Source organism: Sceloporus undulatus, chromosome 2 (genome assembly GCF_019175285.1).
Source record: "Sceloporus undulatus isolate JIND9_A2432 ecotype Alabama chromosome 2, SceUnd_v1.1, whole genome shotgun sequence".
NCBI classification, from domain to species: domain Eukaryota; kingdom Metazoa; phylum Chordata; class Lepidosauria; order Squamata; family Phrynosomatidae; genus Sceloporus; species Sceloporus undulatus.
The window spans coordinates 232,670,452-232,694,398 of NC_056523.1; the positions used below are offsets into that span (position 1 = coordinate 232,670,452).

The 23,947-nt window shown below is 40.7% G+C and overlaps 1 protein-coding gene across 1 annotated transcript in view; it reads right to left on the reverse strand.

Annotated features, from left to right (window-relative positions):
* Positions 1-23,947, reverse strand: part of ADAMTSL1 (ADAMTS like 1) — a 628,141-nt gene that overhangs the window by 221,362 nt on the left and 382,832 nt on the right. The window contains exon 5 of the mRNA XM_042452391.1: positions 13,674-13,910. Coding sequence (XP_042308325.1) covers positions 13,674-13,910 — 237 coding nt within the window. The remainder of the gene's footprint in view (positions 1-13,673; positions 13,911-23,947) is intronic.

Below are 23,947 nucleotides of genomic sequence, written 5' to 3' on the forward strand. Positions count from 1 at the left end.
AACTATGATTTCAAATAAAAGTGTAAGTTGATATATTAAAAGAGAGGCAGAATTAGAAGAACAAAGAGGCCCTTGTGGAGCTTGGCTGTTCTGCAGCCAGAATATTTTTCATTTATATATTCAAGAACTCTATTGCTTCTTCTTTCATGTTGTGTTCTTCTCTCTTCCCTACTCTTCCTCTTCTTTCCAGATATTACATTATTTGTGGGTCATTTTATTCGCTTGGAGCTCTGTTCCACAAAGGGAAAACTCAACCTTTCAAAAAGATGGAAAAAAGCTAAAGCTTCCCAGGCATTGTGCCTGCAGTTAATGTTACAATTTCTGAAGCTGATTAGGAATGTTATGGCTGTGTTCCTCACTCATTTCACAAGAAAAATGTCACAGGTGGTTAGTAGATCAGAAATGTGAGGGTACCAATTATGTCTGCACCATGAAGAGTTGGCCAGTTTCTGATCTTAGCACTGTAACTGAGAATCAGTGCTGTAATGAGGAATATGTTCCAGGTCACTAGGATCAGCTTTTTAAATATTCACTTCTCTTCTCTAGAGGACAAATAATGCCCCCTCCCCCCCCTTTTGTGAAATTCCAGCCAACACCAGAGGCTACAGAGGTTACCAATCAAAGAAATCACAGAATAAGAACTACTGAAAGATGAAAACCTACCAATGGGTGAGGATCTCTGATTTCTTCAGATGAAGGTGTACCATGGGTCTTCATTTGCTCCCTCGACAGATGACTGTAGAAATCACTCTCCCCATTATGGAGGGTGAAAGAGATATGGGATGAACAAGAATTTGAGATGTACAACAAGAATATACCCACTAAAATCAATGCAACTTACAAAAGTTCTAAGTAATAAGTGGGGCTGCTCTATGTGAAGTGAGTAAGATGTGAATGAATTCCACTTTCTGCCAAATAATAATCCAAATGTTCTGTGTAAAGTTAGAAATCATGTTGGGTGGCTGTCATGGACAATAGCACCTCCGCTATCCAAGATTCCCATCCTAAATGCCACCCCTACTGGCACAGCTGTTAAATCCTGCTATTATGCTAACTTACAGGAAAAGGTAGAATTATACAGTTATATTAGGAAGTGAACAGAACAGTAAAACGTCTTTAGAAAACTACTGGACACCACCTTACAGGAAGATGTGTTGAAAAAGACGTGGGTATCCATTTTTGGCACAATGAGCAAATGTGAAACCTGGAATATGTCGATGTTATCATTGCATTTGTAAGCCCTTCTCAAACATGATAGTTGTGGGCTAATTGTATAAAGTCCCTGTGGTCTCTCCTCAAATACTCATTTTTTAATTTTATGATAATTAACTGTTTGGTGCTCCAGTTGGGAGAAAAAAGTACCCAGTTTCCTAATAGCTGTCTTTGTCCCATTTCATGTAGTGAGGTAAGAGCCATATCATCTGTACATAATTAAGATAGGATCATTTTGTACTGTTGCTAGTTTTTAGGAATCTGTCCCTCCTGATGAAAATGTGTTAGCTGCCACAAAGTCTTCTAATGCAAAACACTGAAATTCCAACAGTCCATTGCAAATTCCAGAATGGATATGTGTTTCTTTTTATTTACTGACTCTATTCTTCAGCCAAAAAGGCTGCCAAAACAGCTTATATAGGATCAGTAACAAACAAAGCAGTCAACGCCACAGGATTAGAATATAAAAGACACAGAAAAAAGGAAAAGGAATGAAATGGAGAGTTAAAAGGTAAAGAAAGAAACTCGGAGATCAGTTACTGATCTCTAGTTACTCAAGCCCATTATAGACGGGCCTTTGCGGTGCCCCCATCACGTGCTAGGGGTTGGCCGAGGACCTAGCACGTGACAAGGGCGTAAAGATGGTGGCGCCCTATACACACGGGCGCCGCCATCTTTACGTTCTGGATGCATAGCATCTGCATGTCGCGCCCCAGATGTGACACCGTGAGTGCGCGAGTAGTGCCTCACGGCATCTCATCTGGGGTGGAAGAAGAAGCGCCATTTTGGCGCTTCTTCTTTGCAGCGCAGAGGAGTCGCGTGGTTTGACTGCTGCGACTCCTCCGCGCTGCAACCGGCAGCGGCGCAAGACCACCCCTTTTGGGCGGTCTGTAATGCGCCTATGTTCTTATAATGACCTCTTGGACAAAAACAGGGCTGGCCCTCCCACTGGGCAGAGTCAGGCATCCACCAGAGGTGGCAGAGTGCCAGAGCAGTGAAGTGCTACCTTCTCTCCTAGGACACTTAAAGTCCTAAATGCCTGGCTTGTAGGATCTGTGATTAGCACCCCTAGGAAGGATTAGAGATGTAGGCAGGCAGGAGACGGTGATGGGAAGCAAGGTGAATCAGAAGAAAGAAAGTTAGGCCAGTGAGGTGCAAGAAGAGAGGGAAGCGGACAAGGAAGGTGGAGGAGGTATTTAGGTGAAAGAGTGGAGGAAGGCAAGCAAGGAAGGTAGGAAGGTGGAGCACTGGCAACAATGCTTCTGCTGATGGGTCAGTGACAGCACTTTGCTTTCCTCAGTAACAGGAGCTCTTAGGTTACTCCAGGAAACCATTCAGGGATAGGAGAAGCCAAACAGAGCTGATTTCCAGCTGAGCAAATTGAGTGGGGCCTTCCAATCCCATCATTCCCCTTTGCTTCAGCCAAGTGGAATTAACATACTTTTTGTTCTGTAGCAGAAATAAATTTACTAGACTGGTAAAACTTTGAAACAAAGTGGGAAACAACATCTGACTGCTGCAGAGATACTTTCCATTAGTTGATTAGTGGGATGGTGATGGTATTATGATGATGATGATGATGATGATGATGAGAGATAAAGATAAGATATTTTCTATACTGCACTTCTTTTAGGAAAGCATGATTCAAGCAAAGAAAGTATGAAATGGACACCAACAAGCCAATGAGTATGAATTCTCTTCTTGTAATTACTGATTTTTCTTGTAGATACAAAGCATTTTTAAAGCAACATCTACACATCTTCCTACAGGGTCAACATTTTGAAAGACAGCTGCTTCTGACTCCAAGACACTATATACTATAAAAACAGCTGGCATTTCTTCTTTTGAATGTAACCCGAAATCTGCGTTGATTTTCTGCTAAGCTGGTGGGTGGTCACATGTAAAGCAAGGAGCTTTGTCATCAGAACTTATAATTGAGCAAAACCTCATAAATGTGTCACTCAGTTACTTGCATCCCTGCACCACTAAGCAACATCAAACAAATCTGGGTTAAAGGAGGCATATAAATTTCACTCTGTTATCATCCAGAAGGGATCCCAAACAGAGAATGCTCACAATTGCCTGCTTAATAGTGATTCACAGGGGAAGTGAGCCAAATTGGTGTGATTAACTTGAAGAGTAAGTTGTAGAAATAAGGGTACATCTGTAACATAACCCTTGGCACACAATGAAGAAAGTGCCTAGTCATGCAAAGATTAAACACACATCCCCAACTACTGGATCCATGAAAATCACAGATGTTTCAGGTATCCTTTGATACTAGTACAGGACCTCTAACTTGAACTGTGCTAACCCTAACAATATAACTATGCAATGAATTTCTATCCTTTCCTTAATACCAGAAGTGCATAAAACCCTTCCCAACTGCTTGGGTGAGGGCTGGCCTGAATGCAAGAGTTTCATTCAAATGCATCATCAACAAGCTATAACCAGTTTTGGAAAATAACAAGGCACTCTTGGACGCGTTACAGACCACCCAAAACGGGCGGTCTCGCGGTGCTGCCGGTTACTCCACGAGGGAGCCGCAGCAGCCAAACCGTGCGGCTCCCTCGCGGAGCAAAAAGAAGCCCCAAAATGGTGCTTCTTTCCGTGGCGCACATATGACGCCGCGAGGCGCCAATGGCGCACTTGCAGCATCATATGCGCTGCGTGATGTGCGGATGCAGTACGTCCACTGCGTGAAGATGGTGGCCCTCGTGTGGAACGGGCGCTGCCATTTTGTGCGCGCTCTGCGCGTATTAAGGTTAGGGGTGTCAGGAAATGACGCGTCTTTCTAATTCTAGTACACGCATAACGCGTACTTTATGCCCATGTGTAATGGGCCGTAGAATCTCTGGGATGCAGACCTTTACTGGCCTACAGACAGTCTTCAAATTTTAAAAAACTACTCACTAACAATAAGATGAATAACAAGACCCTGCCACATACCCAGACACCAGCTCTGTCTTCTCATCTACTCTGGGAGCAAAATTGCAGGGGGCAGTAATATCACCATTAGAGATACATTTATTGCTCTTCCTCCAATGTGATATATGCCAACAATGCCCCTCTGGACTCTACATTGGATGAATATGATAGGCTCTACACAAGAGGCAAGGTGGCATTAGAATTGGCAATCCCCAAAAACCAGTTACAGAGCATTTCAACCTCCCTGGATATACAGTACGAGATTTATAGCCCACAGTCCTTGAACAAGGAAATTACAAAGAAAGACTACAAAGAGAAACAGCTGTAATCAATTATATCCACAAATTCCAATCCATTAGTTTAGGTATGAACAAAGACAATGGCTTCTTGGCACACTACATATATTAATACAAGTCCTCGCTACTGCAAAAAAGGAATAGTCTCAAAGAAGATTTTGAACCTAAGGAAACTGACTTTTGGTAAGCAGATTTATTGCTTTCACACATCAACTTAACTTAGCTCTGTAAAAATCTGTAAGACCTTATGTTGCTCTTTGAAAATTTAGGGTGAGGGACATGCTTTGCATCTTTCTGGATCCTATTACATTCCAGCCCACTCCCACAACTGTGTAAATATGCTTTATATCCCTCTGAAGCGCATCTGAAGAAAGGGGTTTATATCCACTAAAGTTGATGCTAAAATAAAAATCAAAGATGCTGCTACATTCCTTCTTTTATTCCCCTCTCCCCCTCCCACCCTCCTTTTATGTAGTTTTTCATAGAATCATAGAATCATAGAGTTGGAAGAGACCGCATGGACCATTCAGTTCAACCCCCTGCCATGCAGGAAATCCAATCAAAGCATCCCCAATAGATGGCCATCTAGCCTCTGCTTAAAGACCTCCAAGGAAGGAGACCCCACTACACTCCAAGGGTGTGTGTTCCACTGTCAAACAGCCCTTACTGTCAGGAAGTTCTTCCTAATGTTGAGGTGGAATCTCTTTTCCTGTAGCTTGCATCCATTGTTCCTGGTCCTGTTCTCTGGAGCAGCTGAAAACAAGCTTGTTCCCTCCTCAATATGACATCCTTTCAAATATTTAAACAGGGCTATCATATCACCTCTTAACCTTCTCTTCTCCAGGCTAAACTTTTGAAAGTGGTCAGCAAAATAAAAACAGACAGAGCTGCATACAGTGAGGTGAACAGGTGTGTAATTTGCCAGTCCTTATGCTTGGCCACTGGAGGCAGTCCTAATAGGTGCTGGGCTTAGTTAAAATTGAGATTTGTTGAACCTCTTTAACAGAGAGCTTTTGCAGCGCCTTTGGAACTAACTGAAAGATAGAAGTTGGTAGCATGAGCTTTTGTAGACTTGAGCCTACTTCCTCAGGTGCATGCATCTACAAAAGTTCATGCTAGCAACTTCTGTCTTTCAGTCTCAGAGATACTGCAAGATCCCTTTTCATATCAATTTTCCAGACTTACATGGCTATGATCACACCCACACCATAGAAATAATCTAGTTTGGCATACTTTAATTGCCATGGCTCATTGCTATGGAATTCTGAGAACTATAGTTTTGTGAGACATCTAGCCTTCTATATCAGAGAGATCTGGTGCAACACCAAGCTACAGATCCCAGGATATCATAGGATAGAGACATGCCAATTAAAATGGTGTCAAACTAGACTATTTCTGTAGTGCAGATGGAACCTCACAACAGTCAAAGAAAAGGAAGAAAGGGATAAGGAAGCATGGAGAAAATATGCCAAGTGCCATCATGGAATACTAGAACGATTTATAAGTGTTTTCCACTCTTATTGCTGCAACTCTAACACAAAAATCCTATGCCATACAGTCCAATTGTCCCAGCTTGGCAAGGATGACCCAAGTTAATCCTCTGATGTCCCAATTTCTCAACCGCTTTTAAAATATCCCAGTTCATCTTTCAAGATGACCATGTGAGTGTTGTGTTATAAAGAAACCAGGATTTGATCTGATATGTACTTGGTCTGTATTGAGACAGTGTGGTGTAGTGTTTTGAGCATTGGACAAGAACTCTGGAGGCCAGGTTCTGAATCATGAAATTCACTAGGTAATTCATATTCTGTCAGCTTCAGAGGAAACCAACATCTCCCCCCCCCCCCCCAAATCTTACAATGAAAACACAATAACACAAATATTGGGTCTTGGGCAGAAGAGGTAGGCATGAACCACAATGTTCATACAATGGATCTGAAAGAAAGCTGTAACTTATAACAGGCCTGATAAAAAACATTTTGATTTTAGAATGAAGCACTTAATAATATTATATTTATTGTTAATTATGCAGTGTGCAGACATACATAGACACAAAGTATTTTACTGACACTCCCCTCCTCACACTTTTTTCAGAATTACCTCAACTCTGTACATAACTTCCTGGGCTTTTCTGCTGAAAATCATAGTTTTGTGTGCTCTTCTTCTTAAACAACTTTTGTGCTCTCATTGTCTGCCCATGTCCTTTGAACCATTACCCTGATATTGTTCAGCCACACATGTTCTGTTTTTCAACTGTGAAACACTGGAGTTGTTTAACAACATGCCTCATGCTGCACTAAAAACTCAGATTCTGCATAGCTCTGATCCCCAATTTTTTAAAAATCAAATAAACCAGCCCCAAACCTCTAAGGTTTACTACAATTTTCCTTATCAAAGGGCAATTGGGAGTGCCACAGTTCATTATAGTTTTGACAAGCAAGCATTTTAAAGCAAGTTTAATCTCTTCAGATTTTAGACAGTTTAAAACAGATTGCCCCCTCCCTCAGATGGTGATGAGATCAGTATATTTGTTGATTGACGTAAAGTCTCTTTTGAGAGTTGCCTTGGATCTCATGCATATTACACAACTATGATGTTTAGGGACTGCATTTTTTCCCTCCACCCATGGGTAAATAATCCATGTTTCTGATGATTTTTCAACTATAGGTTGTTCAAAGATGAGAAAGTCCTAGAGTCAGTTCAGTCAAAGAAAAGGCTAGCAATTACGTACAACAAAAAGGTTTTTTTTAAGTGTCACAGTTAGTGACTCCCGACAGTCAGAGTTGTGGAGTCAGTGTCAGAATTGGGAGCAATTTTGTTTGGAGTTGGGAGAATCAATTCCAAATCTGGTATCAATTCCAACTCTGGCTTCAAAATGAAAACTTATAATATTATAACAATCTATGGAAAACCTATCTTTTTATACTTATATTTTACCTTTTAATAATTTATTAAATGCCAACTTTGTTGTTTGTGTCATAAGAATTTAGAAAAGTTTTGTCCAGAAAGTTTAATCAAACAAATGTATTTTATGTCCTATCAGTCAAAGTAGCCTGATGATGCCATGCTGCTATTTTACTATTAATAACACAGTAAATGTGTTATTACTGATTAATATACATTTTCTATTTAAGAAGGAGTTGGATTCAGAGTTGTGCAGACTCTACAGTCCTGCAGCTAACACCTCCCAGCTTTACAAGGAGGACTATGAAGATATCACAGCAGGTCAGGGGCTGGCACGGTAGAACTGGTGTGACAGCTTTAAGGAGAAACAGTTGTGGAAGTATTTAATAGTGCATGCATTTTATTTTATTTTTAAAGAGCCTTCATCCTAGATAAAAGAATCACCTGGAAGCTGTGAAGCAGAAAAGACTTTGCCCTCAAAGTACATTTGTGCAAACTCAAAGTAAAACTTTAAAAAGCAAATCAAAGCAAAACAGTTTCACAATAATGTGAGATCTTCTAGGGCATACATAATATTAAAGAGATACTTTAGGGGAAGGAAAGAAGCAAGCAAAGGGACAGGAAAGGAAGAAAAGCAAATGGAGATTGTAGATATGCATATGCATGGTATATACACATACTGAATTACTGTACATGATGGCCTTAATACTGTAAGTACATTGCCAGTATATAATTAGTGAGGTTTTCTGACAAGTGTTCTCTGTACACAAAGAATGTATTTGGCTCAGAGCTTGGCAATGCTTCTTTTTGAGGAGTATATATCCCAGAATTCATTGTTAGCAAATCCTGGGATTTGTAGTACAAACAAGTCATTTGTCCAAGCTCCATTTCTGCTATGCATCATGTGTGAAAGGACCCATATATTGACCAGACTATGGCACATCAAACCCAATGATCTGACTAGCAGACATGCTTTACTGAGGAGAAACACTATAAGCTTTCCCATTTCTATGTACAGGTGTGAAAGCTTGACAGAGAATAAAGCAGATAGGAAGAAAATCTACTAAATTGAGATGTAGTGCTGGAGGAGAGTTCTGATGGGTCCTAGAGCAAATCATGCCTGACCTCTCCTTAAAAGCCATGATGACTAAACTGAGGCTGTTGTACTTTGGCCATATCATGAGAAGGCATGACTCACTAGAAAAGATCATAATGCTTGGTAACATAGAACGTAGAAGGAAAAGAGGAAGACCACATCTCAGCTGGATAGACTCATTCAAGGGAGCCACAACACTGAGTCTGCAAGACCTGAGCAAAATGGTTCATGATTGAGGGACTTAAGAGATCTTCCACTGATAGGGTCACCATAAATTGGACTTGATGACATTTAGCAACAAACTACAATGTTAGTTTGTTGTTGTTGTGTGCCTTCAAAGCATTTCTGACATATGGCAACCCTAAGAAGAACCTATCATGGATTTTCTTGGCAAGATTTCTTCAGATGAGGTTTGTTATTGCTTTGCTCTGAAGCTGAGAGGATGTCACTTGCCCAAGGTCACTCAGTGGGTTTCTTGGCTGAGTGGGGAAACAAACCCTAGTCTCAAGAGTCATAGTCCAATACTTGAATCACTACGCCACACTGGCTCCTACAGAGTTAGACACAGGTCTATTTTCCGAGCCCTGTACATGAGACCCTTTCTTTGAGCATACCAAAATTTGCACCTAGAAAGTTAGGCATGGCCTAAGACATGTTATACCAATGAGCTATGGTTTTCCCATTAATAATTATGTTTAAATGTATATTTATACCTGAGGAATCCACAGTACAGTCTGACCGTCCTTGAAGGGATCAGTATATCTAAGAATAGGTTGGTAAAAAGTCTGCAAGGTTCTTTGAAGACCAATGAATACAATGAGACACACATTGAAACCATTCATCATTGGAATCCTGAGCAGGCTGCTACCACTTCTTGGTTATGGATGGCATCAGCATGCCATTGGATTCAAACTCTGGTCTATGTGTATGACGGGAGGGGCTGCTGTGGGAGATCACAGTGGGTTTTGAACTCACATCTGGCATATGGTTAATCTCATGTCATTATTATTATTTTGAAAATACCAAAACACCTCTAATGTGATTGTCTCGACACGCAAGGGACCAAACAATAGGTAACATCCTGCAACTGAGATATAATAAGAATCTGTAACAGCAATGTTATCATTTTACTCCATTCCTTGCTACAGCATGGTGTGTAGAAAGAGGAACATATGCTTTAACAATGAGTGTTACTTATTAGCATGTTTCTGAGGAAAAGCTTTCTCAGAAAGGTGTGTCCTGCAACTGGATCATACAGATAGTCCGGCACTGCTCCAATCTGGCAAGCGGATTGATAGCTAACTAGAAAACACTCCAGATTCACATTTTATCCTAAGAGCACGTTAGACACATATGATGTTTTGAAATATGTGCCCCCTACTGTCCCTAATCAATAAACTCCAAAACAGACAACAGGGATCCCTAACTATACCAAATTTGCCTTGCAGGAAGGCCATTATTTTCTGTTGAAGTCAAGAGACATGTCCCAGCTCTAGTTAATTATGAAGCTGAGATAAGTGAGGTTGTGTGCTATACTTCACATTCCATTTAGCTTAAACATCTTGCTAAACACTAAAGACGTTTGCCAGGTCAGAACACAACTCTTAGGATCAAAAGCTCCAAGGAAAAACAAAGCAACAGAAAGAAAAGGGAGTCTGAATCTTAATAAAAGGTCAGGCATTATATGAGATTATGAATGGGCTGAGCTGTGAAATGTGGACATGGAGTAATGACAAAATTCAGAGAGAGATGGATACAAAAGCCTTCCTCCTCCTCCTCCTTTATTTGAATGAGCCAGTCTGGATTTATATCTGGCCTGGATGGTATAGGAACCAGAGGTCAGATGAAGTAATTCCACCATTTATTTTTATGAAAATGTAATGTGTTAAATGCATCCATAACTTACATGCATAAGAATGCAAGAATTGCCTTGATGGATTGGAAGATGACACTTTCCCAACAATGGGTAGCTGGATGAGTCTATGGGAACCTTGAAGCATTATATGCCATAATATAATCTATGGCCAGAGTCCTGTCAGGCAATTGTAAATGCATAATCTATAGTCACACATTCACAACTGCTACGTATTCATGATTCCTATACAGCCCCTAGGTTGGGTTTAGATTCCTATATATCCCCCAATTTAGAGGCTACTCAGGCTCAGAGGATGGCAATGACAAACCCCTCTAAGAAGCCTGCCAAGAAACTGCCATGATACGTTCGCCTTAGGGTTACCATAAGTCAGAAATGACTTGAACAACACAACAATAACAGCAGCAACAACAGGACTGTGAAAGTGCCTTATCAGTAGGCAGCTTTTGGCAGGTGTCTGGTTTCTCTTCAGATGATTCTTCTGTTGATTAGGAAGAGCTACCTGATGTCTCATCTCCCACCTGCGAGTGATTTCCAGTACAAGGGGGATTTATGATGGGGGCTTTTTCTTTCTGCCTATCTCTTCGAAGATCACTCATGAGGCAGGGGACATCAGCCAGTTGCTTTTTCATCAACGGGGAATGGGCCCATGTCGACTGCAGTTTACTGACAGGTGGAGTTTGGGAGATCATGCTGGAATTTACTATGTATCAATGTTGTTACGGTGCTATGTAATACGCAGTGGTCCTATAGGAATCTAACAAACCTTTTTGGAATAAGATTTTCCAAAGCTAAATTCCACTACAACTAGGTAAATCTAATCAAACTGATTATGTAGGGCCTCAAACAGATGGCCAAAAAAGGTAGTCATTGGCCTATGTTGTTCAGGTGATGCATGACTTGAATGCAGCCAGAAGCTGTCCTGGGCATGCCTCATCCTAGAGGTGGCTCAAAAAGGAACTCTTTTTTGGTTCAGAACCGCAGGGGTGGCCTAAATCAGGGCTGGGCGCATGTGGCTGCTGCAGTCCTGGGGTGAACGGTGGCGGTGCAGTCCTGGCGCAGAATTTTTTGCCATTTGCTTCACCCCAGGTCTCAGCTGAGCTAGAGTGGTTCTTCATTTAGGTAATCCCCATCTTCATTATATAAATTAAGGGAAGGGATCATTTTGGTAATGGTGTAAGAAGAAGTTTCTGGCATAGGCGTTTACTTACAAAATTAATGGCAGCAGAACTACCTTTAAAATAGCATCTTCTTTAATTTACAACAGAGGTGATAAAGTTGGCAGCTACTGAGTCACCCTTTCCATCCATATCTTCTGTGGAATACTGCTATATCATGGTGTAATTCCAGTTACATAGATACTTATTCCCCCTCCCCCCCTCCAAAGTGTCTCTGGAACACAGGATCCATTATGTCATACCCTCTAATATTTCATAAATAAAAAGCTTGGATATTTATGGCCATTCAATATCAGAGTGTGGTCAAGATGGAAGACATAAATGAGGAAGACGCTCTTAGCTAGGAGAGGCTCCAGCAGTTGCCTTTTTCTTGAGATCACCGAGAAAGGCAAGAATCTGTCCCCTTTCCTCTCTCCAGTGGTGAGTTACGAACTAATTTTTCACCATGAACTTGTAGAATACTACAAAGAATCTTAGAGTCCATCTATACTGTAGAAATAATGCAATTTGATACAACATTAAGTGCTGTAGCTCCATCCTATGGAAACCTTGGATTTATAGTTTTACAAGGTCTTTAGCCTTCTCTGCCAAAGAGTGCTGATGCTTCACAAAACTACAAATCCCAGGACTTTGTAGGATGCAGCCATGGCAGTTAAACTGTTGTCAAAATGCATTATTTCTACAGTGTAGATGAACCCTTACATTTGGAAGGGGCTGTAAGGGGCCCTCCTATGCAGGAAAATACAACTAAAGCATTCCTGAAAGATGCTCATCCAAGCTCTATTTAAAGGTCTCCAAAGAGAGTGCACTGCTGTCCAGGGCATCCTTTTTCACTGTCAAACTCTGATTGCAGAAGTGCAGAGGACAAAGAGGGGGAAGTCGGAGGAGAGATTGGGTCATTTTAAAAGCAGCTGAAAACTTGAGATAACAGATTAATCAATATGTTCCCTGCCAAATCAGGACAGCTGCAGGGTATGCATGATTCTAAAGAAAGCATTATGTGGAAAAAAAACCAGGGCCCATTTTGCTGCAGGTACAACATTTGTGATAGTGGTGCAAGTGAATGAGAAAAAGAAAGAAGCACTCTTTTAAAGGATAGTTATTTTTCATTACTTTCTTGGTAAGCACTCAGCATCTGGTCAGGGAGGGACAGATAGGCACCCAAAGCTCCCATTAAGTGTCCACCTTTGAAATGACCATTGGCATTTCCCCCCTGGAATAAAGCCTCTGCAAATAATTTATATAAAAGCTTTGCCTTGGTAAGTGTTGTTCATTTTATTGACCTGACATATGTATCCAATACAGCTTGTGATGTTGTTGCCCCATCACAGTGGAGCTGTGCTTTGGATGTCCCAGACTGAAATTTCAAAAACAAGTAACACTGGAGAATTGCAGTGGAGTTTTACAGGGTACTTACAGAACTCACAATTTCTGGGGGGGAAAGGATTGCAGAACTGTTTCATTCTCTGAGCACTGTCTAAAGTTTGTGTTCTGAAGAATGAGAAATGTCAAAAAGCTCAAAATATACATACTGTCCAATCATAAATAATGCAGTGTGCACAATTCTGTCTTTATGAAGGGTCCACAACCCAAAATACATGGTTGGGGCATTTTGTTCAGTCTATATAGAAGGAAAAGATTTCCAGCTCTCTTCACACATGGCAACCCTAATGCGGTCCCTTAGGCCACACTTTGTCCAACCCTGATACAGATCCTAGTAACAACAGGAGATTCCCTTCACCCAAGAAATGCATAATTGTAAAGGCAATTCCACTGTGTAGATGTTCTTCCTGCTCTCAGGAATGCAAGAAGCTCCAGTTTTTTGCAGTGTTCTATCAACTCATTAGACTAAATGAAGACATTTTGTATACTTTCAAGATCTCAGACTGTGCTTACTGTGTCCAGTTTTTCAGATACAATAGTGATGTCAGATACACAATCACCACATGCATTACTTAAAGAATATAATTAAATATCGCTATCTTTGATCTGATAGGCAGAATGCAGAAATAAAGTTATAAGTGAAATGAATGCACACTTTAATGGCGTTTGGAGGTACAGAAACCACAAAAGAGGTAATAAAGGTAAAAGATGGCATAAAAGACACAATAGAGCTTGGAAGAGTAACACAGAGTTGAAAACACAAAATAAAGAGAAAGAGAACGACAACTTAATACTCCCCTTACCTGGCACAAGCCGCTAATGCACATATCTAGTGATTCGGTGTAACATCGGGTCCCGTCCAAGACTTTAGGTGCCAGTTCCACAACAAGAGTTGTGTCTTTGGCTTGGCACTTCAATGAACATGGGTTGTCAGGATCATTAGAGACAGGGAGCCATTCGTAAAATTGTCCCTGGTACTTGACATCATTGTGTGCCGAACACTGCTGGGTACGAAAATCGCCTGCTTCTGGAGGACAATCCTGAGAAAAAAAGAGGAAAAGGTCAGGCAGATGATTATATTTCCTATTAGTGGTTAATCTAATGACTCTGTAATATATAGTCAATGTGATGTAGAGGTCTGAAAGCTGGACTACAACTCTGGAGACGAGGGTTCGATTCTCAGCTTGGCCATAAAACCCACTGGATGTCTTGGGCAAGTCACATGCTCTCAGCCTCTGGGGGCAGCAATGGCAAACCATCTGTGGACAAATCTTGGCAAGAAAACCTCATGATAGGTTCACCTTATTGTTTCCATAGGTTGGAAATGACTTGAAGGCAACAACAGCAACAACAACAACAACATACTTAAATCTAGGCTGAAAAGTGGACAGATGTTTTAAGATAGTTGAAACGGGGTTGGGAGAGTCATTGTTTCCCCTTCACATGCAGCATAAATATCACTTTTGTTCCACTTATTTAAAACCAGATGAAAACATTTTACAGGTTTCAGAAACACTGCAACAAACAAACAAACAAACAAAAACCTGGGAAACCTATTTACCCGAGACAAACTCGGGATAGGTGCAAATAACACACCTCTCTTTTGAAGTGATTTTAATATCCTGAAGGAAGGAAAAAAGAAAACCCAAACATCTATCTCCTTCCAAAGGTAAAGAAGTCAGAATATATCATGCCAGTTCCACTAGAGATTGTTCAGCTGTTATTGAGGGGGTAACTGGAAGAAGAGTGAAATACATCAACACCATGTGTTTCAGCACAAGAAATAAATTTGCTGCTCTCACATAACTGCCTGTTGTTCAGCATTTCTTCTGACAACCAAGAAACACACATATAGCCAACTTTTATTTTTGCTTTGAAAAGGAGGGAAGGGGAGGGGGAAGAATCAAGAAAATTGCTTGATTCAAGTGTTTGTTTATTTAAGCATTCTTTGCTAGCATTTCTTTCCAAAGTGACCTAAATCAGTCAGGGAAGCAACATGAGCCAGAAAAATGCTGTGTATATTTGTATTACTACAACACGACTAATGCAAGCAGAGACTCTACAATCCACAGAATCAGAAACTCCTCTGATTCTCTAAAATGCCTTTAATGCTTTGATAAAAACCCTTATTAATTTTGCAGGGGAGATTTCAGAGAAGTTTTGGGTGCAAACTTAAATTCTTGAATTTGAGGTAAATATATGTAATTAAATGGTTTAGTTAGTGGTTAATGCTAATAGGGACCACCCAGATATTTCTGCTGGACTTCTTATAAAAGAGAAAATCTAAAGATTTGCAGTAGCCTTAAACACTACTTCACCTATAGAACTGCTTAAATAACAATTTAATTTGGTCAAAGTTCAAATACACCCATTATTGTTGTGTTTTTTTTTCCAGATCAACTGTCAGCTAATGCAATGCTTGACTGCCAATATCTTCAAAGCTATGATAGCACTCTTACAGTCCCAAACAATTTACTCAGGAGTAAATTCAACTAGGTGCAATGGGATGTACTCCCCATACACTCACATACATACAGCATTACAACCACAGCTACAAAAACACTGAGAATTTCAGAGTCATTTACCTATCTCGTCTTTAAAACAAGAGCTATTAATTCTTCTGGCAATTAGTTCAACCTTTCAACATTTTCATGGTTTAAAATTGCTTCCTGCAATTTAGCCATAAATCAGTTTAAACTTCTTGCTCTTGCCTTCTTCACTGGCAACTGAAAATAATCTCCTTGTGTCCCTAGGGCCTAACAGTTATGATTTTTATTTTATCTTTTTGCATAAAGCTTGTTATTTTCTTATTTATGGGTTATATTAAAATCATCCTGTGGTTAGCCACTAGCATGTAACAGTTGTTTCTAATATCAGCTGTCTTGCTTGACCCCACTAGACTTAAGCTGCCCATGACCTATGCCAACAGGCTGGTTGCTAGTGATGCTTGTGGTATGGCCAGAGATTCCCGCTCTACTCAACGGCTATGGCTCCCCACCCAATACATCAGACCTTCAGCAGCTATATAGACCTTTCTCTCTTCATTTCAGTATCCCACTTTGCTCTCACAGAGCACTATTGCTAGCCCTAGTGTTTGGCAGATTGGAGGACCTCATAAGGCACTAGATCCAAAGTACTAGTCATAACTCATAAAGTCTGATAGGCTTATATATTTGTAAGAACCTCCTTGCATTCATGAGCTTCATGAGAATCCCCATTTCATTCCCACCTTCTTTCCAGGTATGGCTTGGTGGGTACATGAGATAGAGCCTTTGCAGTGGTTGCCCCTAGTCTCTAACACTCCCTCCCCAAGGAGGCTAAAATGGTTCCCTCCTGGATGTCCTCCTGTTGGCAGGTAACAACTGATGGCAGATGACAACCTGTTGGCAGGTGACAATCTGACAAGGTTTTAGCATGGAAGGTTTTTGAAGAAAGGGCTTTTAAAGGGCATGTTTGTAATTGTACAGTTTTTAACTTTTAGCATTTTAGTATGTTTTTGTTTACAACAGTTTTGAATACAGCAATAAGAGGAAATAGTGTGTGTGCATACAGTGTTCTGAACTGTGAACAAATGACTAATGGAGGGAATCACTGCCTCATTCAGTCACTCCTTCACTCAGAGATCTGCATACCTACATTTGCTTTCACTTCTCACTCCCTTTCCTCTGATCTCTGTATCCACTCACCCCTTTCATCTGATTATCTCAGTCCCTCATCCTTTCATCTGATCTCTTTACTCAGTCACTGGTGCAGGGGAAGGGAGAGGGAAGGTATAGCTGATCTATCCTCTTATCCTTGATATCATGGCTGAACATAAAGCATGGTGACACACACCAGGTTTACCAGACCCAACCAGACCCACCCATCTAATACTCTTCTTGCCCTCAGCCCCACACCAACATTGCTGTGGAGTGGTATCCAGATACATGAATATCTGAATTCTTCACTAAAATCTGGAGTAATTGCTACTCCCCCCCCCCGGATTAAAACCCTGAAGTGCTGGAAAGGCCCAGACTTGGCCCAAATTGCCTTGTATGTTGCGTGGACGGTTTTCACTGAAATCAAGGCAGACCATTTTATTTGGCCTGTGCAGACAAGTCCTAAGTCCATGCAAGAAGAGCCGACAATCAGTTCCTCTCTTCCAGTTTCTGCAGAGTTATGTTGTTGATATGAGAAAAAGCTACACTGTAGTTCCTTATGTGGGTCCAGGTGATATGATTATTACTCAGGCAGTGTGGAAAGAAGCCATGTCGCTAAAGCACAAAAGTAACTTTATGACATTATGGCTGCTCATTTTGGAAGCAACTGAAGCCGGTGTTACTTCTCAGCTGAATCAGAACATTTTGGTCCCAAACCTTGCTCTTAGAAATCATGTGCCAACTCACTGTGAAAGCCACATGTGATCTGAGGCCCAGATCAGTTTGATCTGGTATGACTGGCTGCTGCATGTAAACAGTCTGAGAAAGTGCTAAAGCAAGTGTAACTCCCTCCCCAAATTTCTGCTTTTTTCATTCCATGAGGGTATGGAGCCTGGCTTAATAGCTTGGCCTATTCAAGCAGTCCCAGAGCCAAGCTAGATCTCTTGTTTGGTTCTGGCTTGGCTCAGCCTACTAAACCTTCGGCTTGTACTGATTTATTTTTATAAAGACAAAAGGTCCAATAAAACATACAGATATATACAGAGTTCTCAGTTTTGCTTTGCTCACAGTTCAGTGGGATTGTTTTGAACCGTTTTTGTTTTTTAAACTAAGAGAGTAAAATAAGGCACAGTCAACCTAGCAGTTTCTCAGGACGCTGCGGGTGATCAGGCCCAAAAGTAAAATACTACATGCCTTTGATTTCCATGATTAAAATAATAGCACAGATTTAAATAGTCAGGCATGTGTTTAGAGAAGTTTCCTGTGAAACTTGAAGCTGTTTGAAGGATAAATATAAGCACTCAGAAAAGTGTACAAGCATACTTACGGCACTGGCCGCGAGGCAGGAATGAGTGAATTTCAATCTCTAGTGTGAAGGGCCAGCACAAACATACATTGTTCAAGCTAGATTTAAAATCTTCAGAAAGTCCGGCACAAGGTCTACTATTTATCTGCTTTATAAGACATGCTGTGTAGCCAAGTGCAGGGCCACAGGATACTGCCAGCTCATTCAGAGCTCTTGTAGGCACTTCAATGTTTTGCCCATATTTTGCCATTCTAAATGAAAAGCAAGCTAGACATGGCTGGGCCTTTGCTGAGTTCTGTACCTTAGACCAAGCAGGTCTGGATCAAGACATTTTGCTGCTCAAGGTAGAGGTTGAAATAATGTCTCTCAGTCATCCAAGTAAAAATGTCATAGTAACCAGAGCCAGATGAGTTAACTTTGACCCAAGAGGCAGAAAATCCCATCATTTGCTCTCTCTGGCTGTCCCTTCACAACACCCAAATGTACTGCTAGAGGCCACTGACTCACTCTCTCCAGGGGCAGGGCTGGTTGAACCCTGAAGAAATCTTGCCCTTGTCTGCATGGATGAAAAGGCCCATTTTCCAACTTCAAATGTCATTCTGTTTGTATGATGCATGGCCCAAACCCTGGTTCTGTTGTGGACAGTGCAGATGATGACTGGCACACCCAGCACCAGAGCTTAGGGAATAACAAGGTTAATATGAACTGGAAAATACTTCTTCCAGATCTTCCAGGAAAAAAGTGTATAGTGAAGAATAGCAGTAAATCTTCCACTAAGATCTGGAGCCCTCGGTTTCCATGGCTTGGCAGTTGTCTACAGAGGCATCCCATTGGGCCACCCAGCACATCTGCCACTGGCATGGTCACTCATTCTGAGGTGAGAATGAGAAACCCAATATGTGCCATTGCTGGGTGTCTTCTTCTGACCTCAGAAGGGAGTGACTTGCAATAATAGCGGATGCACTGGGAGGCCCAGCGGGACACCTGTGCAGACATCCACCATGGTGCAGAAATGGAGGTGAAGCTAAAAGAGCAGAATGGAGCAGCTGCAATGCCAGGATAGTCTGAACTGCTCCTGAAGTATCCTGGCCAGTGCAGATAAGGTCTCTGAAATCTGTCACAATGCAGAAATAAAACAGTTTGATACCACTTTAACCATCATGACTCCGTCCTGTGGAATCTTGGAATTTGTAGTTCAGAGAAGTACATACCTAGTCTGTTCTGTCAGAGAGTTCTGGTCCCTCGCCTGCTACAAATTCCAGGTTTCTGTAACCCCAGAGTAGACTCATTGAATCAAGAGAATTTGAAGTGTTGATGTACCAAGTTCCCACTGATTTCCGCTGGTTTATTCTAGTTCAGATTAATAGTTGGATTCAAGCCCTAGAAGACTTTCATGTTCAAAATGCACTGGGAGTTCAGTTACCAATGCAAATAAATATCTAAGGTGACCGTGGCAAAGAAATCCAGGCTTAAAAGGAAGTAGAACTACCTAAATGTAGACATTTGTTATATCAAACTTAGCTGTTCTTTCTATTCAGAGTTAGCTTTGGATGGTTACACTGCCCTAAAAATGGACTTGAGCGTTAATGTTTTAGACCAAGTACTTTCCCCACATCTATCTGCCCAGGCCTTGAGGTCTTCTTAAGAAGACCTTCCCTGGCCAAGTGAAATCTGGTTGGCAGCTACTAAAGATCCTTTTCTCTTTGATATTACATGGTTGTGAAATGTTCTTCCCAACGTGGCACTGCCTCTACATTTTTTTTATCCAAGTACTTACCAAAAAAAAGGGCTGTGTCTAATTTTATTTATTTTTTAATTTCAATTGTGTATTTTATAGTGATTTTTAAAAGATGTATAATATCCAGATACATTGGTCATATGATGGCATAGTACTATTGTAAATTAAATAAAGTACTGGGATTGGAACTGGAAAACTAAGATTTTAGTGGTATCTGAGATGTAGAGTCATTGGGGGATTTGGTTAACTCACCACCTTCCAGCTTTAGTGTCTTGATTGGAAACTGACCAATGCAAAACTAAACAGGAACAACAACTACAACCTCGCAAAAAGTTATTGTGGGAAGTTGCAAGATAATTATAACATTATTGTGTGTATAGAAAACACTGCTGAAATACGTTGCCAGCTATAATCACTAGTGCAGGATTTTGTTGCATGCTCATTCCATAAGGGATACTTCTTTTTTTAAAAAAATTGATTTCATTCTACACAAACTATTACACTTTTCTGTAAGTGGATAGCTTGTGGGTTTGGGGCCCAAAGTTTCAGTGCCTCACTCTTGTAATTTTAGTTTCCAATGGGCAATTTTTCTCTCAACCACAATCACAGGCTCTAATTTCTTTTCTTTCCCCTGTTTCCCCTCTTTTTAAAATACATAAATAAATATATAAATAAATAAATTGCTCAATGCACATACATAACTGATGCATCCTGCTAGAAGGTCCAGGGTTAAATCAGTAGTTTATCCCAGCTTCACCTGGGATGTCAGAAAGTAAAAAGGAAATGTAGCTATTCCAATTTTCCCTTTTCAGTCGATCTTTACCTAGCTTTTTCTTTCACGGATAAATACATCAGTAGGTAAACCGAGGAAGGCTGTTGATGTTGTTGTTGTGTAGCTTCACGTTGTTGTGTGCCTTTTGACTTAGGGTGACCTCAAGGTAAACTTATCATGGGATTTTCTTGGCAAGATTTGTTCAGAAGGGTTTTTGCCTTTGCTTTCCTCTGGGGATGAGAGAGTGTGACTTAGTGGAGATTCAAATCCTGGTCTCCAGAGTCATTGTCCAATGCCCAAATTATACTGGCTCTCCCAGGAGAGATAGATCAATGTTGTTTGCTGCCCCCCTCCCCAGAAATAACATTTGTGACAAAGGCACAAGTTTCATGAGTGCAGGTTTTCACAATTTTGGAGGGAAGGAGGAAGCAGGAGGGGACAATTAAATGGTAAAAGGTTAAATGTCTGCATTCAGAGTCACTATTTTTCAGGTTGCAATCCATCCTAGATGCAGTTACAAGGAGTTAAGTCCAACTGAAACCAGTGATACTTATTTCTGAGCTGCCTAAGTTACTGAGTCATATGGGGTGAATTAGTGGGTGGTGGCGGATAGATACAAATGGTGGCTCCACTTTCCTACTCAAGAGCAGGAGATGGGTCCAGAGCCCATTGTATGTGTGTACATATGCCTTCAAGCTGCCTGTGTGCTTATGGTGATCCCATGAATTTAATAGGATTTTCATAGGCAAGGAATGCTCCGAGGTGGTTTCACCAGTTCCTTCCTCTGAAATATAGCCCACCTGGTATTCATTGGCAGTCTCCACTCCCATCCAATTACTAACAAGGGTTGACCTTGCTTAGCTTCCAACATCAGATGGGATCTGATGCCTCTAGGGTATTTAGGTCCACTGCACTGTTACAGATGGTCAGTAAATCCCTAATTGCACAAAAGTCTTCCTTTGAATGTGAAAACAGAATTTTAGTATTTGTGTTTGAAACACCATATCCTGATGACATAAATGGCCCTTGCCCACATATACACAGAAGCCTTTCCACTGTGACCTCTTTGGTACCCCCACTCTTATTCATAATGGCAATACAGGTCTGTCATGTTTAAATCCTATTCCAATGCATTTCAATTAATCAGTGAGCGAGGAGAAAAGATAAGAAGAATCCCAGATGTCATCTGATGGCAAAAGGGAGATCAAGTTACTCGGGAGAAGAACGTACACTGGTGCCTCGGGATACGAAATGATCGGATTACGAAATTTCCGGGATACGAAAAAGTTGGATTGGCAAAAACTGTTTCGGGTTACGAAATATTTTTCGGGTTACGAAATTCATTTCAGCGCGAAATTCAAATGCTGCAAAGTGCAGCTATAGGCTTTCCAGTGCTAACGGAAAGCCTTTTTGGGTTACGAAATTTTCGGGTTACGAAAGGAATGGCGGAACGAATTAATTTCGTAACCCGAGGCACCAGTGTATCAAGCTTTTAAAATCTTATTCAGTAGGTTAATTATTAAGATCTTATCGAGGATTTGTAATAGAAAAGCAGTTGAGGGCCCTTTAAACCTATTTGTAATATACACATACTTGTATATTTCAAGTTCCAAAAGAGATTAACTATATATCAGCTCTGGAAAGAATAGGGAGAAAGTGGCTATTTTTATGTATTGTCTCACATAACAGCTTATTGAGTGACATCTATGGTGTTTAAAGTCTAATTTAGCCTTACATGTTTAATAAACATAACATCCTAAGATAGAAACCATATTGATTTTAGACTGATGATGACTGTAGAAACCAACATCATAGATATTCTCCACAATTCCTTGCAAACTCACTTAGAACACTCCATACATATTTAAGAAGCAATGGAAGAGTTGACTTGACTGAGAAGAAACAAATACCTTATCCAATGATGAATGAATGAAAAGATGCTCAGGAATCTACTCTGGTAAAGACTTGCCTAGAACTTGTGAAAATAATTCTTTGGACTACAGCAATGCTCTCAGAGATTTTGGGAGCTGTAGTCCAGAGAACATTTTTTCCAACTCATCCTAATTTGAGGGAGAGATACACATTCTGCTCCCATTCTTTCTTGTGTTAGAAGAAACTTGTTCATCATATCTTTGCCTCTGCGATGATGTGTGAAGACATCTTGATTTACAAGATGAAGGCAATGCCAGTTCACGCAGCCTTGCTGGGGCTAATAATACCTGTATAAAGCATTACTCTCATTTGAAAATTACCTGGAATGTAAGGGGCAGGTGGAGTGTAAAGGTTGTTCTTGCTCCAAGATGTAGTAGAGCTCACTAGCTAAGACCATCTGGTTTGTCTTATGAAAATTAATTCTTTACAACTGCACAATGGATGGTGCGGAGCCTGGGAAAGGAGTTGTACCAGATGGCCTCTGACTTTCAGACTTCACTTTAAAAAAGTATGATCTTAGTATTTGGAAGCATAGAAATTCAGATCATGTGATGGGATGGTTCTGATCAGAGATGGATGTGTGTGTGTGTAATGTGTGTGTACACATACATACACCTACACACATTGTTTTTGGAGGAGGGAATTGGTGACTTCTTGTCACTAAAAATAGAACACATTTGGCAGCTGAAGGTGAATCTCCAGGAAAGAAAGGGCTGAAAGAACAGCTTTTAAAATCCATCTTTTATGGGTCTACAATATGGCAGAGAAATCAACTTTAGAAGGTCCATCCAGCCAAGAAATGTGTGAGTCACTTTTTAAGATTTTGTTTACTTTTCATACCAAAGGGTATATAATAACATAGCAAGTTATAAAAATGTGTCTTTTTCTTTTACTGCATTCAAGGTCATTTTCCAAGAATCAACAAAGGGTATTTTTCCTCCAAAGTTCCAGAATGGTTTCAGACATATTTGGTTGGGGTTTTTCCCCCCCTCAAGTTTCTACCACAATTCAGAACACAAATAGCTCTTTCTTGCAGCCAAAACAAGAATTTCCTGGCTAGATCCTGCAGCCATTTAAAGAATAAGAATTGGCTAGCAGCACTGCTACAGCAGTAAATATGGATGTGCAGAAGCTTATCATGACAATTTGTGGGTACTCCCTCCCCCAAAATACTATGTGTAGTTATCTGAGAGTAAGCTCCATTTTACTCAGCGACTGCTTATCTCTAGATGCAGAGATTCAGTCTGTAAGACACGTTGAACTTTCCCAACAAAGATGGAGCTAGATCAAATGCAGCAGCTTAGCTTTCCATTAGAACTGCAAACGCTCTTGCAAACGAGTCTTTTTGTGTGAAGGAAGAACACCACCAAAGAAATGATGCAGCCTTTGCTTGATATGTGAAGTCGAAGGCTTTCATGGCCACTATCCATAGTTTTTTGTGAGTTTTTCGGGCTATGCGGCCATGTTCTCAAGGAGTTTATTCATGACGTTTCACCAGCATCTGTGGCTGGCATCTTCAGAGAATGAATCTTCTCTAAAGATGCCAGCCACAGATGCTAGCAAAATGGCAGGAATAAATATGCCAAGTCTGCAAAACCTTATACCATCAGTTCTTTTTCACAGTTGGTTTTCAGAGGTGCTACAAGATCCCTCTGCATGCAGATATTCCAGACTAACATGGTTATGTCTCT